The 15,082-nt window shown below is 33.4% G+C and overlaps 3 protein-coding genes across 3 annotated transcripts; 2 read left to right on the top strand and 1 right to left on the bottom strand.

Moving 5' to 3' along the window:
• Positions 1-566: 566 nt before the first annotated feature.
• LOC123912890 (rust resistance kinase Lr10-like) lies at positions 567-1,999 on the top strand. The gene has a single exon (XM_045963476.1). It carries the CDS (start codon positions 606-608, stop codon positions 1,785-1,787), a length of 1,182 nt encoding a protein of 393 aa, XP_045819432.1. The 5' UTR covers positions 567-605; the 3' UTR covers positions 1,788-1,999.
• On the bottom strand, positions 1,820-6,183 carry LOC123912881 (rust resistance kinase Lr10-like). The gene is made up of 4 exons (XM_045963466.1): positions 4,878-6,183; positions 4,756-4,800; positions 4,453-4,479; positions 1,820-4,340 (listed from the first exon to the last, which is right to left on the bottom strand). The coding sequence occupies exons 1-4, from the start codon at positions 5,638-5,640 to the stop codon at positions 3,196-3,198; spliced, it is 1,980 nt and encodes a 659-aa protein (XP_045819422.1). The 5' UTR covers positions 5,641-6,183; the 3' UTR covers positions 1,820-3,195.
• Positions 6,184-7,331: 1,148 nt separating this feature from the next.
• On the top strand, positions 7,332-9,846 carry LOC123883318 (rust resistance kinase Lr10-like). The gene is made up of 3 exons (XM_045932079.1): positions 7,332-8,011; positions 8,418-8,444; positions 8,665-9,846. Exons 1-3 carry the CDS (start codon positions 7,336-7,338, stop codon positions 9,750-9,752), a joined length of 1,791 nt encoding a protein of 596 aa, XP_045788035.1. The 5' UTR covers positions 7,332-7,335; the 3' UTR covers positions 9,753-9,846.
• Positions 9,847-15,082: the final 5,236 nt, after the last annotated feature.

Genomic DNA, 15,082 nt, shown 5'->3' with positions numbered 1-15,082 from the left:
CCCCAATTTGTTAGACTTAGGGTTTAAAAGGGTCCATGAAATTTAAGATTTACACTATCTATACGACTTTTCAATACTCAGTCTAGCTAAATATCATCTCTAAATTTCATAAATCATAGATTTTTACCTCAAGGAACACCAAATAGCAAACTCTCCATGAATGGGTATTTTCACTTCTCACTCAATATTATTTCCAAGCTTGAGTTCATAACAAGCAGAACATATGATAGAATTTGGGGGAAAGGTTGTAAGAAAATGAAGAAAGATAGAATGGATATATGAGAGGTGAGGGAGACGAGACTAGGAACAGAGAGGAGAAATAAGGAAAGCTCTAGACTTGTGTGTGTTGTGTTTATCTCTTTGGGTTAAAAAAATTTAAGGGAGTGACATGTATTGTCGTAAGATACTTAAAGATTATTTCGGGGACACTATTTACTATTTAGCATTCTCCTTATTTAAACGGGGATATAACTTATTGGAGGCCTAATGTTTTTCCACTAGGAATAGATGTTTATCATGGCCAACTCTTTGATATGAATTGTAGGACTTCGTCGGCTGGTGGGCATGGCGCACGTGATTGAGGATTGAGGATTGTGGAAGTTGGAATGTTTACAGGAACGTATTTGCTGCCATATATTACAATTAGAATTATGTTGGGCATCATATTGTTCACTATGCTGTTGATTAGTACGTATCGAAGAAGACATGCATCAATATATGAAAATATCGAAGATTTTTTGCAAGGTAATACTCTTATGCCAATAAGGTATTCATACAAAGAGATAAAGCAGATGGCTAAAAATTTTACGGTAAAATTGGGTGAAGGAGGTTATGGAGATGTGTATAGAGGAAATCTAATTAGTGGACCATTTGTAGCCATAAAGATGTTGAAGATAAAATCAAATGCTAATGGGCAAGAATTCATAAGTGAAGTTGCAACCATAGGAAGAATATACCACTCAAATGTGGTAAGACTTGTCGGGTTTTGTGTCGAAGGATCAAAACGTGCTCTTGTTTATGAATACATGCCTAATGGCTCTCTTGATAAATATATTTTCAACAAAGAGGGTGTTGTATTTTTAACTTACAACCAAATATATGAGATATCTCTTGGAGTGGCTCGTGGAATTTCTTATCTTCATCAGGGTTGTGATATGCAAATTTTACATTTTGATATTAAGCCTCATAACATCCTTCTTGACAAAAATTTCATCCCCAAAGTTTCGGACTTTGGTCTTGCAAAGCTTTATCCTATTGACAATAGCATCGTCACTTTGACGGTAGCTAGAGGAACAATTGGGTACATGGCTCCTGAATTGTTCTACCAAAATATCGGAGGAATATCATACAAGGCTGATGTGTATAGCTTTGGAATGCTTTTGATTGAAATGACAAGTAGGAGAAGAAATTTGAATCCACGTGCTGAACATTCAAGTCAACTTTACTTTCCCTTATGGATTTATGATCAATTGTATAAAAATAGAGAGAGGGAAATGGAAGATGTTATCATGGAAGAAATTAATGATGTTTTGAAGAAAATGTTCCTAGTTGCACTTTGGTGTATACAGTTGAAACCCGTTGATCGTCCTTCAATGAAAAAAGTAGTCGAGATGCTCGAAGGAGATATTGAAAATATTGAAATGCCTCCAAAACCTTTACTATATCCAGGTGAAACAATTCAAGAGAATCTTGATAACAACTCAAAGGAAACTATATCAGATGTTGGCTCTACCAGTTATGTGGAGGAAATTGCAACTAATCCTTTATTGAAGTACTATTCAGCTTGATAATTGCAAGAATTATATGCATTATATTTGCATTTTTTTTTTTTGTCTTATGGCCTAATATATATATCAGTGTACATTTGGCTTTATTTGTAAAATATGAAATATGAATTAGTCACTTTAGTTAATAAAATGTAATTATTGCATGTGCAATATGCAAACAAAACATATATTTCCCAAAGGAATATGGAACCTGATAATATTTCCAATATGTATATCTGTCATGTAGCTCTCATTTTTCTAGTTAGAGCTCTTAAGAAGTTGATCTATCTTAAGAATCCTGATTTGTTGTTTTTAATGGAAACCACAAGAAAAGAATTAGGATTGTTTCAGCTCAGAAACGAGGGTGGTTTAGATAACACGGTTGTTGTCGGTTGTGACATGAAAGGTAAAGGTGGAGCCTATAAGGCTATAACGCCTCATTTTTCTTGTCCTTCTGCTAATGTTTGAACTAGGAGTCTTAAAAGGCTTATAAAGAGTATTACTTGCTACACAAGAAAATAAAATGTAGTTGTTATCAGAAAAGTGGATCACACGCATCAAGCCTGTGCTCCACACTTTTCAACTGTTGCGCTTTCAGGTGCTTGTGTCTCCCTAAAGACATGCGGATTACAAAAACGACGAGAGGAAGAGTTCATCAGTTCCTCATGGGATTGGATGACACAATTTACGGAACTGTTGAATCCAATCTCCTCGCAACAGATCCATTGCCCAAGGGTATACTCAACAATGATTCAAGAAGAAAGGGTGAGAACAGTTCATACAAATGGGGTATACTCAACAATCATTCTCACCCTTTTCTGAGCATAGACCAAAAACTGAATGGAAATATGGTGGACGGGGCAACTAGGCAAGTCAATACAGCGATGGGGAACCGGACGAGGAAGAGGAGGAATTGTGCGTGCAAATGCATTACACACAGGGGGGACAAGTTCAGAAACTGGGGTTTCTCAAGGAGATGGTTCAGGCTAGGCTGGGATTACTGCAGAACAATTGCAAACGCTGGTAGGATTACTAAATTCTCAGAAAACAAACTATAATGACAAGATGACAGGTGAGTATGATCAAATACATCGATAATTGATGCAGGTTGTTCTAACCACATGATTGGAAACTTGAACCACATGAGAGAACTACGAGATATTCAAAGTTGTCCGGTTGGTCTCTCTAATGGAGAACATGCAGCAGCAATTATGTGGTATTGATATCAGTCAACTAGCACACTAATTACAACCCATTTCATCCTAAAATAATGCCTCTGTAATCATCTGTCAATACAAGGCATACAAATAAAAAATTTAGCACTACTAAACATGTGTTTGAAAAAATAAACTACAGTGTCACTGCATGTTTGGTTGGAAGCTAAGCCTTAAATCACCTCTCCTTCAGTTCCAAACATGCTGTAAATAGCTTAATGTCGATTTACAACGATGGTAAGTGAATTTGTAGAATCTCCAGGTAGTAACCAAGGTAGATTTCTGAATTGTCCAATGCCTTGTACAGGCATTCCTTTTGGAGTTTGAAATGGCTTAGGAGGCATTTCCAATGACTCAACATCTCCTTCAAGTAACTCAACCACTTTGTTCATCGAAGGACGATCACTTGGTTTCATCTGTATACACCACAATGCAACTATTATCATCTTCTTCAATATCTTCTCTTCCTCCTCCGTACCATTCCCCATTTCTATCTCTTTCCCTTCGCTAAATTGATCATAAACCCAAGAAGGGAAATAAGCTTGACTCTTATGATCTTCACCCTCATTCATGTTCCTTCTCCTACTTGCCATTTCCATTAACAACATTCCAAAACTATAAACATCAGCTTTGTAAGATACTCCTCCAATGTTCTTATAGAACAATTCCGGCGCCATGTATCCCATCGTTCCTCTTGCAGCAGTAAGCGACACAATGCTATTATCAATTGGATATAACTTTGCTAGTCCAAAATCCGAAACCTTTGGACTGAAATTCACATCAAGAAGAATATTATGAGGCTTAATGTCAAAATGCAAAATCCTCATGTCACATCCTCTATGTAGATATTCAATACCGCGCGCTACACCAAGAGCTATATCAAACATTTTTTCACAACTCAAAGGAATATTCATTCTTTCTCTAGAGAAAATATGTTTGTCTAGTGAACCATTAGGCATGAACTCATAAACAAGTGCTCTTTTTGTTTTCTCAACACAAAATCCAATAAGGCGAACAACATTAACATGATGGATTGTTCCAATTGTAGCAACTTCATTGATGAATTCTTGTCCATTTGCTCTTGATTTTCCACCTAGCATCTTGATTGCTACGAGATCACCGTTGCGAAGTTGTCCTTTGTAAACAGAACCATAACCACCTTCACCAAGTTTATCCTTGAATCCTTTTGTCATTTTTTTAATGTCTGAGTAAGAGTATCTTATTGGCATGAGATTGTTGTGAGTTTTAAGAAACTCTTCAACTGAATCATATGCAGATAAATGCCTCCTTCTCCATTTATATATCATATACATAGGAATAAACAGTACTCCTCCTATGATTCTTATTAGAAGAATTAGTCCTGATTTGAAAAAGCAAAAACAACTATGTTAAGAAGATCTATCTAAACATTAATGTCAAAAGAGTTATCCCCATATAATTAGAAGCTCCAAAAAAATTGCAACTTTACATACCAATGATAGCTCCAAGTTTGTTAGGACCTGTAAAACAGAAATGAGATTTAATCATGTAATGTTTGTTATCCTATGTGCAGTGTGCACCAAACACATGATAATTGTTATCCTGCTTATATCTTATCATGTCCTTATTCTGTTTTATATCCTATCTTGTCACTATCATATCTTATGCACCAAACGGGCCCTAAGGGTTAATACCAGAAAAAGCAATGATTTCTCTGGATTCATGTCTAATTTGTCTATGATGATGTATGCGTTAACTTATTGTTTAAAATAGCAAGCAAGGAATAGAAACATCACCTTCAACCAAGTCATGGATTGTATCGGTAACCGCTCTTAAAGCACCTGAACCGGTCCAAAATATATTTCATCAGGTTGTTAAAGGAGAAAACTTTACAAAGGAAAGAGAGATTTTTACTTACATTTAAAAGAGGATGTATAGTCATCACTACAAGGTCTAGTTCTTGAACAACCAATGACTTCATTGTTATTGTTCAACTTACAGTACCCTCTACCTTGACACTCTTTGCAGAATATCTCATGCCAAGAAAGCTCTAATCCATAAACAAGTTGCTGATGAATATTCATATATGAAAATTTATTGTCACCTTTGTTCAAATTTGAATTCATCATCATAACCATCACTAGTATGCTGCATGAATCTTCCAATTCAGATAACTTCAACTCACCAAACACAGCATAATTGGAAGAGTTGATTAATCCTTTGATACAAGATGAAGTATCAATGTAAAGAGGAGAATTAATTGAAGCTGCACAGTTTATAAATGCTATGGTTTCTAAGTTATTATCATTTAACAAGCTATATGGTTTTTCAGTTGTGAAATTTTCATTTGTTAAAGTGTAGAGAGGTGTTGAAGAGCAATTTTCTTTGTTGAGACCTGAATCTGTTACTCTTATTGTGGAATTATTGTAGTTGATGGATTCTACAATGTATTTTCCATTGTATAGATTTAGTATTGTTTGATTGTTCTCACATGAAAGTTCATAATTTGGATCTCCACAGTTTTCGGGATCGCCTTTTAGACGAAAAGGGTAGGTTATGTTTTCTATATTGCCACAAGATGAATGGGAGCATTGATGATTTGTTTCGGTTAGGCAAAGAAGAGGGTTTAGGAGGATCATAATTGCAATTAGAATTAGATTAACAAGCATTTTCCAAGACATAATTGAGGGAGAGAAAGAGAGAGATATCAAAAGATCAAGTTTGGACTTATTGAGGAACCAAGGAATTTTTGGTTTTTTAGTCGCAGTTTGAGTCGTGATCCCTGATACTACGAAGAATTTTCGTCAAGTGCAGTTGATATGACCTCAATCACGGTCATGGAAACATCAAAAACATTGATGTTGTAGTCCAAATTGTGGTTGCGGAAACATCAAAAACATTGATGCTGCGGTCCAGATTGCGGTCGCAGACCTTATTTTGAAACCCTTTAGAAAAGTTTGAAACTAAGCTATACTTAATATTTTGATATATGTTGAATATATTTTCCTATTAGTGAAAAAAACAACTAGTAAATTTGATTTTGGTGAGTATGACACTTACATTGCAATTTTCATTATGTCCATAAGTTATGAGAAGATGTGATATAAACATAAAGTTGAGACATGAGAAGAGGATCCTATTGGTGTTGTGTTGTTTAACATCATTGACAAAAATTGATGCCATTAGTATGCGAATATGCTTCACTAAGGATTCTTTGAATCTTAATTTTGATTTTTGATTGGTGCTAAAGCTTCTTAATTTCAAAATTTCATAACTTATACATCAAATTCATACGTATGCAACCATGCTTGGGGGCTTGTTATTTTTGATTTTGTACTTTTTTAAGTGTAACAAATAGTGTTGACTTTGATTATATTGTGTTTGTGGGATTAGTGTATTGTATTTGAAATTCAATGGTTAATTTTTTTATTTTTATTTTTTTAAAGATTTTGAAAGATTTATCTGAATGTCAGCTACACATCGAAGTGAGATTCTTATCATTCATTTAATAGTAATAAGTTGACATTACAAATATGACGTTACTAAAAAAAAAATGATGATGTTTCAGATTATTAATTTTCTGTAAATTACAATTTTCGTAGTTTGTTTGGATTGAGTTATTTAAACTCATCTATTGCATAAGAATTTGTGATGATGTTTTGTGAAAATTATTATTCGAATCTGAGATTCTCATTTATTCACGCCATGTATATTTATTACCATGTTTTTTAAAACCTTCAAGTCACTTTCAATTTGAAGATGAGTAATTCCCTGTCTCCGAGCTAAATTCATCCCAATATACATACTCCACATCTCAGCATGGAGTGCGTCGCAAGAACCAATCTTGCAGACATAGCTATTCAAACAAGTATCATTGCTATCCCGAAGGAAACCGCCACACCCTAAAAGATTAATCGAACTTTTATATGTTCCGTCACAAGTTTGATTCATCTCTCACGAGAACACTTCCAACCAATGTAATTTGATCCATCCCTCACAAGATACTTTCAACTAATGTGCATAGCTAAACATAAATTCTTATTTGGTTGAGAATGATTTTATATTTGCAATTCCCTCACCACCTTGACTTTCGTTTCCTATATGATATTATATGAATATTGAAGTGTTGTTTTCATTCTATGACATATGTTGTTAGCACAGAATGGTTGACATTAGACCCTAAACAGATGGTTGACAATAAAAAACAATCGTTTTTTAAAGGAAAAAACAATTCACTAATAATATTATTATCATTGCAGTAAAATAAAATAAAATAAAAAACAGAACAATTAGATCCTATTCTACCCCCATTGAATCTCATATACAAGTTTAGTCTACATAATGAATTCATAGCTAAAACTTAACTATAGTTCAAAATGTGGTGTAAATATTACTCTACACTAGTTTTTCCATTCTTTTGCTTCTTTTTGAGTGTAAATTACTACACTACCCTTGCTTCAGCTAATAGTGAATGCTTGAAAACAAGATGTAATCACAAAGATGCTCCAAGTCCAACTATTCAATACCCTTTTAGACTTCAAAATATTCAATCACAAAATTGTGGAAAAATTGGGTTTGATATTTCATGCAATAAGAATCACCAAACCATACTAGAATTGCCAAATTCAATAAACTTTGTTGTCAACAAAATTGATTACAAGTCACAAAAGATTCATGTGACCAACCCAAATGGATGTCTTCCAAAACTCCTTTCAAATCTAAATATAACTTCTACTCCTTTTCATTTTTTTGATTATTCAAATTCCAATTATACCCTCTTCAATTGTTCATCCATGAACACTGCTTTACAATCTCATTATTCTTCCATTAAATGTCTTTCTTCTCATGGATACCAAGTTTATGCATTGAATTCTACACTTAGAATTAAGGATGTTACTTTGACATATTGTACCAAGTTGTATGATATGTCTTTTGTTCCAAAAGATGTTGTATTTAGCAATGGAGTTGATCTTGTTTTAGGATGGGATACAAGTTGTAGCAATGGAAGTAAAATAGAACATGATTGTTACAACATTGTCAACGAATCTAACGGTATTTTCTTTTATAAATTTCTTATTTCTAATTTATATTTTTCTTTAGAAAAATATTAAATAAGTGCATATTTGAATTGGTATAAGTGATTTTAGATACACAATAGATTTTGATTATTACTTACATAGTTACATGTAATGGTATTCTAGGGTACAATTGTTTTAGCCTTCTCCTATAATTAAATACAACTCGGATGGTAAAAAACTGCAGAGATATTTGATGTGTTGGGGGATATGTCTGAATCCCAAATATCCATTACTTATTGTATATGAGTTTTGTCGCTAGACTTTTTAAAATAAAATAAAAAAAATTAGTCTTTTAATCTATAAATATGAGCATCTATATAGATCAATTAAGATATTGTAGTCTAAAATTTATTAATACAACTTTTCCTTCATTTTTACAGGTGGAAAGAAAAAAGAGCAGATTCTAGGTAACACTTACTCCCAAGTTATAACTTTTTTGTAGTTGTTCAATTGTTTGTAGTTTCTTATGCAACCAAATGTGTTTGTGATTTCAACCACACTCCCAAAAACATAAAAAAAATCTTGATATTGCAACCAAAATTGAATACTTTTATATTAAACAAAATTAAAACTTAATTAACATATCTAGTAGGTTTAAGGATTAATTCTTTCCTCTGTTTTGAGCAGTACCAATACTATCATGTCTTGGAATTTTACTACTAGTCACTATATTATATCATGTTCGATATCGAACTCAAAAAGAAGAGAATGAAGCAAGAATAGAGAAGTTCTTAGAAGATTATAGAGCATTAAAACCAACAAGGTATTCCTATTCTGACATAAAAAGGATCACAAACAATTTCAAGAATGAACTTGGACAAGGAGCATACGGAACGGTGTACAAAGGTAAACTATCTGGCGACATATATGTCGCAGTCAAGCTTCTCAAAACATCCACAGGAAACGGACCTGAGTTCATCAATGAAGTAGGAACAATGAGTCAAATTCACCACGTCAATGTTGTTCACTTAGTAGGCTTTTGTGCCGATGGACACACACGAGCTCTGGTTTACGAGTATTTACCAAATGGTTCGTTGCAGAAATTCATTTCCACAACGGATTTTAAAAACCATTTTTTGAGTTGGGAGAAGTTACAAGAAATTGCGCTTGGAATAGCCAAAGGGATTGAGTATCTTCACCAAGGATGTGACCAAAGGATACTTCACTTCGATATAAAACCGCACAATATCTTACTTGACAATAACTTCACTCCCAAGATATCTGATTTTGGTCTAGCTAAACTTTGTTCTAAAGATCAGAGTGCGGTTTCCATGACTGCGGCTAGGGGGACTATTGGTTATATAGCACCGGAAGTCTTTTCTAGAAACTTTGGTAATGTGTCGTATAAGTCTGATGTGTATAGTTTTGGAATGTTGTTGCTTGAGATGGTTGGGGGAAGGCAAAATGCTGATGTTGTCGAAAAGAGAAGTGGTTTAGGGTATTTTCCGGAATGGATTTATAATTTGATAGAACAAGGGGATGATTTGAGCGAACATATTGAGGTTGAGAAATATGCGAAAATAGCGAAGAAACTTGCGATTGCAGGACTTTGGTGTATTCAATGGCACCCGGTCGATCGTCCTTCTATGCAAGTTGTAGTTCATATGTTGGAAGGAGATGGAGAGAAGTTAAGTATGCCACCAAATCCATTTGCTTCTGCTGATCCTGCTATAATGAATGCGAGTTTAATTGGAAGGCACCTTCATAGAGAGTGATGATTCATGTTAATATGGACTAGGTTAGATATGTATATTGTATTAAAGATTATGAATGTTAATTTCATATATATTTGATAAGTACTTTTATTGATCTTGTTAAAAATTACAATCATTTTTGTGTGGAACTAAATTATGCATATGATAGACGCATATGGCACCAATGAAAATTTTAAAATGGCCAATGTTGATTTTCATAGATGTGAAATCATTTTAACTATCAAGCTATATATGTAAGCAACCTGTCATTGAATAAAAATTAATTTTCATTGGATAAAAATTTTAAAAATTACATCTCATACTCTCAAGTTATGTAAGCAACCTGTCATTGAATAAAAATTAATTTTTTAACTATCTCTCATCATCTTAATCATCTTATATGTAATTCTTCTGTCATTGTTATTACTATGCTTTTGATTACTTCAGAAGCTTATCCTCTTTCAGGGTATACATACTGGAGTATAATAATTAGTTAGAGTTTGTTAATTAGTTAGTAGTTTGTTAATAGTTTGTTTGTTAATTCCTTTCGGCTCTATATATAGAGCAATTTATGCAATCACTAATTATTGTCTTTTTATCAATCATTCAGTTTGAATTCCAAGGAGATAAAAGGTCATATTATATATACTCAAGATAATTGCATATGAATTGACGGACTACGGGCTACACCGCTAAACTTTTCTATATGACAAAACCAGTTCTCTGAAAAACTACATACACGGACTTAGGAGAACACAACGTTGTTATGCATGATTTTTTGAATTCTTTTCGGAAGATTTACAATCTTTGCTGTTAGAAAACTAAAATTGTCAAATGCAAATGGTATAAAAACATGTTGATTGTCAGAGCACGATTTCTCATGTTTGGTCATTTTTGTTAAAGCAGCTTTAAGAGTTGTCTATCCTAGAGTAAAATCTCAAATCATCAGTCTCAAGAGTGGGGAAACTTCAGTCAATTAAGTCCACATAAAATATGTCTCATTCCTACTCATCCATACACCAGAACATCCGTTGAGCAAAGTGTAAATCTCCCTTCTTGTGGGTCAATCAAGAAGTTCATTGACGCGTCTTACTTCACAGAAACTCCAGCATGCATAAAAATATCAAAAAGAACATCCTTGATCAAGTCGTGTTCTTAATGCATTTATTGAAATTAAAAGATATTAACTCTAGTGACGAACGTTACGAGTTTTCTCTGCTTGTGTTTGTTGAGATCTGTTAGATGAACAGTCGATGTAGGCCAATCTTATGAACTTAGCTTTGAGAACAAAGTCTTAGTTACTCTTAGAGTTGCCAAAATGAGTCAAGTTACTGGGCCGACCCATTAGCCCTATATTTTAACATAGACCGGGCCTAAAAAAACACAAAAAAGAAAATTGCTTTTTTCGCCCCCCATGTTTCTCTTAAACCCCCCAAAAATCCCAAAATAACCTTGAATTTGGGGGTTTTAGGAAGCTATGGATCCTAGGATCCGAAATATATTATGTGTGGTTCGTGGGATCCGAAACAAGCCAATTATAGATGGGAACACGTTTTGGGGGGGGCGAAAATTGTGCTTATACGTTGGTTTGGAGTCTACAATCCAAAACCAATTATGTTCGGATTCTGCGAACCGAAATGGTCACGAAAATCACAGTTTTGGATCCTGCGAACCGAAATAGTCACGAAAATCACAGGTTTGGATCCTGCGAACCGAAATGGTCACTAAAATTACAGGTTTGGAGTGTACAGTCCAAAATCAAGTTTTCTGCAGAAATTTTTTACAGTTTTACAGGCCAACATTATGCATGTTCGGAATTTGCTCTTTTGCGGGTTCAACTACATTAGGTTGTGCAATGTCGGGTTCATCGATGTTCGGTTTCATTTCAAACGGAGGTTCGGCCATCACAAACCCTACCTATCACAATAAATTTCAAAATTTTAAAAAGTTGTCCAGTTTGGCATGTGGGATCCGAAATAGGTTCGGATTGTATGAGTCAAACGCGACTGCGATCATAAAACCATGAAAATTGAAAAAATTAACGGTTTAAAGTGCTTATTACCTCTTGTATGACTCCAATTGAGTATTGCGCCCCTCTTTGAGTGAAAAAATGTTGCTTTCAAGTCTTTGATACGCCAAAAAAATCGCCCTAGCTCCAAAGCTCCCAATTGAGTGTCCAAGTGGTTATGAAAGTGCAACTTCTGAAATATAGGCTATATAGACTCAATTCGGATCCTACACACCGAATATGAGCGTTTCCGGTTGGTAGAATCCGAATTGATGCAAAATTTTAAAAATCAAAGCATTTCGGATTGTACAGTCCAAAATCAAGTTTTCCTGGGCAAATCATCAACGATGTACAAGTCAGGCATAGCCAGTCAATGGCTTGTTTAAACTGGTTTCGGATTGTATGGTCCATATCAAACAAGTTTCGACTTTCATACTCCAAAACCGTTAAAAATAAGGACGTTCGGATTGTACAGTCCAAACCCAGATTTTCCTGGGTAAAACATACAAGGCAGGCATAACCAGCCAATTGCTTGTTTAAACTGATTTCGGATTATATGGACCATAACAAACAAATTTTGGATTCTAGAGTCCAAACGCATTTATAGGGTCAAAATGGTCACTTTGGGGGGTCTTGGAGGAAACAATGGGGAAAAAAAGCAATTTTCTACAAAAAAATGATTGTATCTTTCTATAATCCCGGCCCATCGGGCCAATATTTTTCATGGGCCAACCTGTTCTGGCTCGTTAAACTTGCGAGCTGGCCCACTAAAAATATTAGAAAAATAGATTGCATCCTCAATGGTTCTCATTTTCAATGGTAAATTCAAAATTTTCCTTAATTTTTAAGGGTACAACTGAGTTTCGAATGACATGACCCCTTTTTCCCTATTATTATTTCTTGTTGAAAGAACCTTAACTTTCATAAAAACTTCAACGAAGTTTTGTACATCAAGTTTCAGCGCGTCAGATGATTTTAATCCAATTTTAAAAATTATTGACAAAGAATTAAAGTATGACAATGATAATTTAATAATGTTACAATGTCTCCAATTACTAACACAAAAAATGTTATTGATGGACTCCGACGAAAAGAATGCTAAGAAAGAACAAAGACATTGTCATTAAATCATGACATTCATTTGATGAATAATTATTCGATGAATAAATATATAATATTCTCTCCGTTCCTAACAGGGGCGTCTCCGGGTTTTAGGAGGCTCTGTGCAAAATATAAAAGTGGCCCCTTAATATAATTTTTTTTTTTTTTAAAAAAATTGTCGATTTAAATCACGTATAATATAAAAAAGTCATTTTTATTTTTGTAAACATATAGATTATCAATATTAAACCAATTGCATTAAATCAAATGAGATAAGAAATACAAAATAATTATCTTTGTATATAACGTTAAAAAAGAATCTCCTAATCTAAGGTTAAATTTTATGCAAAGATAAAAATGGACTAAAACTATATTTACGAGTATAGCTAACTAATCTATTGATACTCGTATGATATTATATGAACATTAATAATATATAACTATTAGTTTAGGGCCAAAAAAGTATCTATTAATATACATTTGATATTTTATAGGTATAAATAATATATAAGTAATATTATAGGACCTCGAAATTTTGAGCTGAGGCCCTCAAAATTTTGAGGCCCGATGCCGTCGCACGCCTCGCACATGTGTGCGAGCCGCCACTGGTTCCTAAATGAAATAGAAGATCTATTTGTCAGATACATTAGGAATCTAATATATCTGACCTATAATATAAGTTAGATACATTAAATTTTTAGGTTAATGTTATGGTGGACCACCTTCATAAGTGGTTCACCGTGGACAAGTAATCTACCGAATATGAATTTTACGAAATTTACTGTTGGATTGAAAGTTTATATCGTATAGATCATCCATAAATTTTTTAAAATTTTTTGAAAATCATTTGATATGTTATTGAGACCCATCAAGATTTACGTTATTTAATAAACCGTTAATCTTGATGTGTCTCAATAACATATCAAATGATTTTCAATTTTTCTAAATTTTTCTATGGATGATCTATATGATCTAAATTTTCAATCTAACGGTGGATTTTATAAAATTCGTATTCGTTATAATGTTATTTGTGACTGATCCACCATAGACCACTTAATGAAGTGGTCATATTAAAATTTACCTGAATTTTTAATATATCTAATAAGTAGATGTTATGTTATATATTACAATACTACTAGTACTATAGTAAGAAGGGAAAAGGAAAAAATAAAATATAATACTACTATTTCACAAAGTACAGACAACACGTAATTTAGAGCCACCTGTCTATGAGAGAAGCAAAAGCAAACAGCGATTGCCAGTTACGTATGTCCTTTTGATGGAAACTTTGAGCGGGAAGCAGAAAACTGAAGAAGATGGCCCCAGGATAGTTACGTGTAGCTCTCTGACTACTACCACTCTACAAAGCTACAACTTGTTGTCATTAATAAGTACTCCTTCACCAGACAGCTATGAAATTCGGATACACGATACAATATCGATATGGTACGATATCGATACGTCGATATAAATTTTTTTTTTAAAATTCCCGATACGATAAAGAACAGCATACTCTAGCATTCAATACTTAAGAGGAAATATGAATTGTATCAGTCTCCTCTCCTACATTTTCATCATCAAAGAACACTAATTGTCCGATATTTTTCCGATACGCGTATCGAAAAAGTATCTGACACGTATCGGTTATATTTTTTTAAAAAAATTAATATTAATTGTCAATACTTCTCCGATACGTGTATCGAAAAGTATCGAATGAGTATCGATATCGAATACTTATCGAACACGATACTTCATCATTTTTGGAGACAGAATACTATGTACTGTACCAAAATAAATATCATCATTTATGATATTTACATAAATAATTGTTCCAAATAAATTGCCAAGTACTCAATCATAAAGTTCAACGTAAAATATCTTCAAAGAATAAATAACAATAAATTAAAATTCATTATAATATATATGATATTGAAAATGATAACTACAACGTACAAACAAGAAAGATTCGTGATATCTTTTCGAGCATTGCATATAGAGAAAAGAATAGTACAAAGTCAAAACAGTAATTTGATTCGATTGCTACGATATACGTGTCACGTCCAGATTTTGAATGGCATTCACAAACTGAGAAAAAATCATCTCTAATTTTTTTTTTTTAACAAACCATCATCTCTAAGTTGATTGAATAATAAATATATATGATTTATATTATATAATATATTATAGATCATATATAATAGTCACGTATTAAATAAATTTTAATATATAATGGATATGGGAG

This window comes from Trifolium pratense, linkage group LG1 (assembly GCF_020283565.1).
Source record: "Trifolium pratense cultivar HEN17-A07 linkage group LG1, ARS_RC_1.1, whole genome shotgun sequence".
Lineage (NCBI taxonomy): Eukaryota > Viridiplantae > Streptophyta > Magnoliopsida > Fabales > Fabaceae > Trifolium > Trifolium pratense.
The sequence above is the reverse complement of the archived record's forward strand: the minus strand, read 5'-3'. Positions and strand labels throughout refer to the sequence as shown.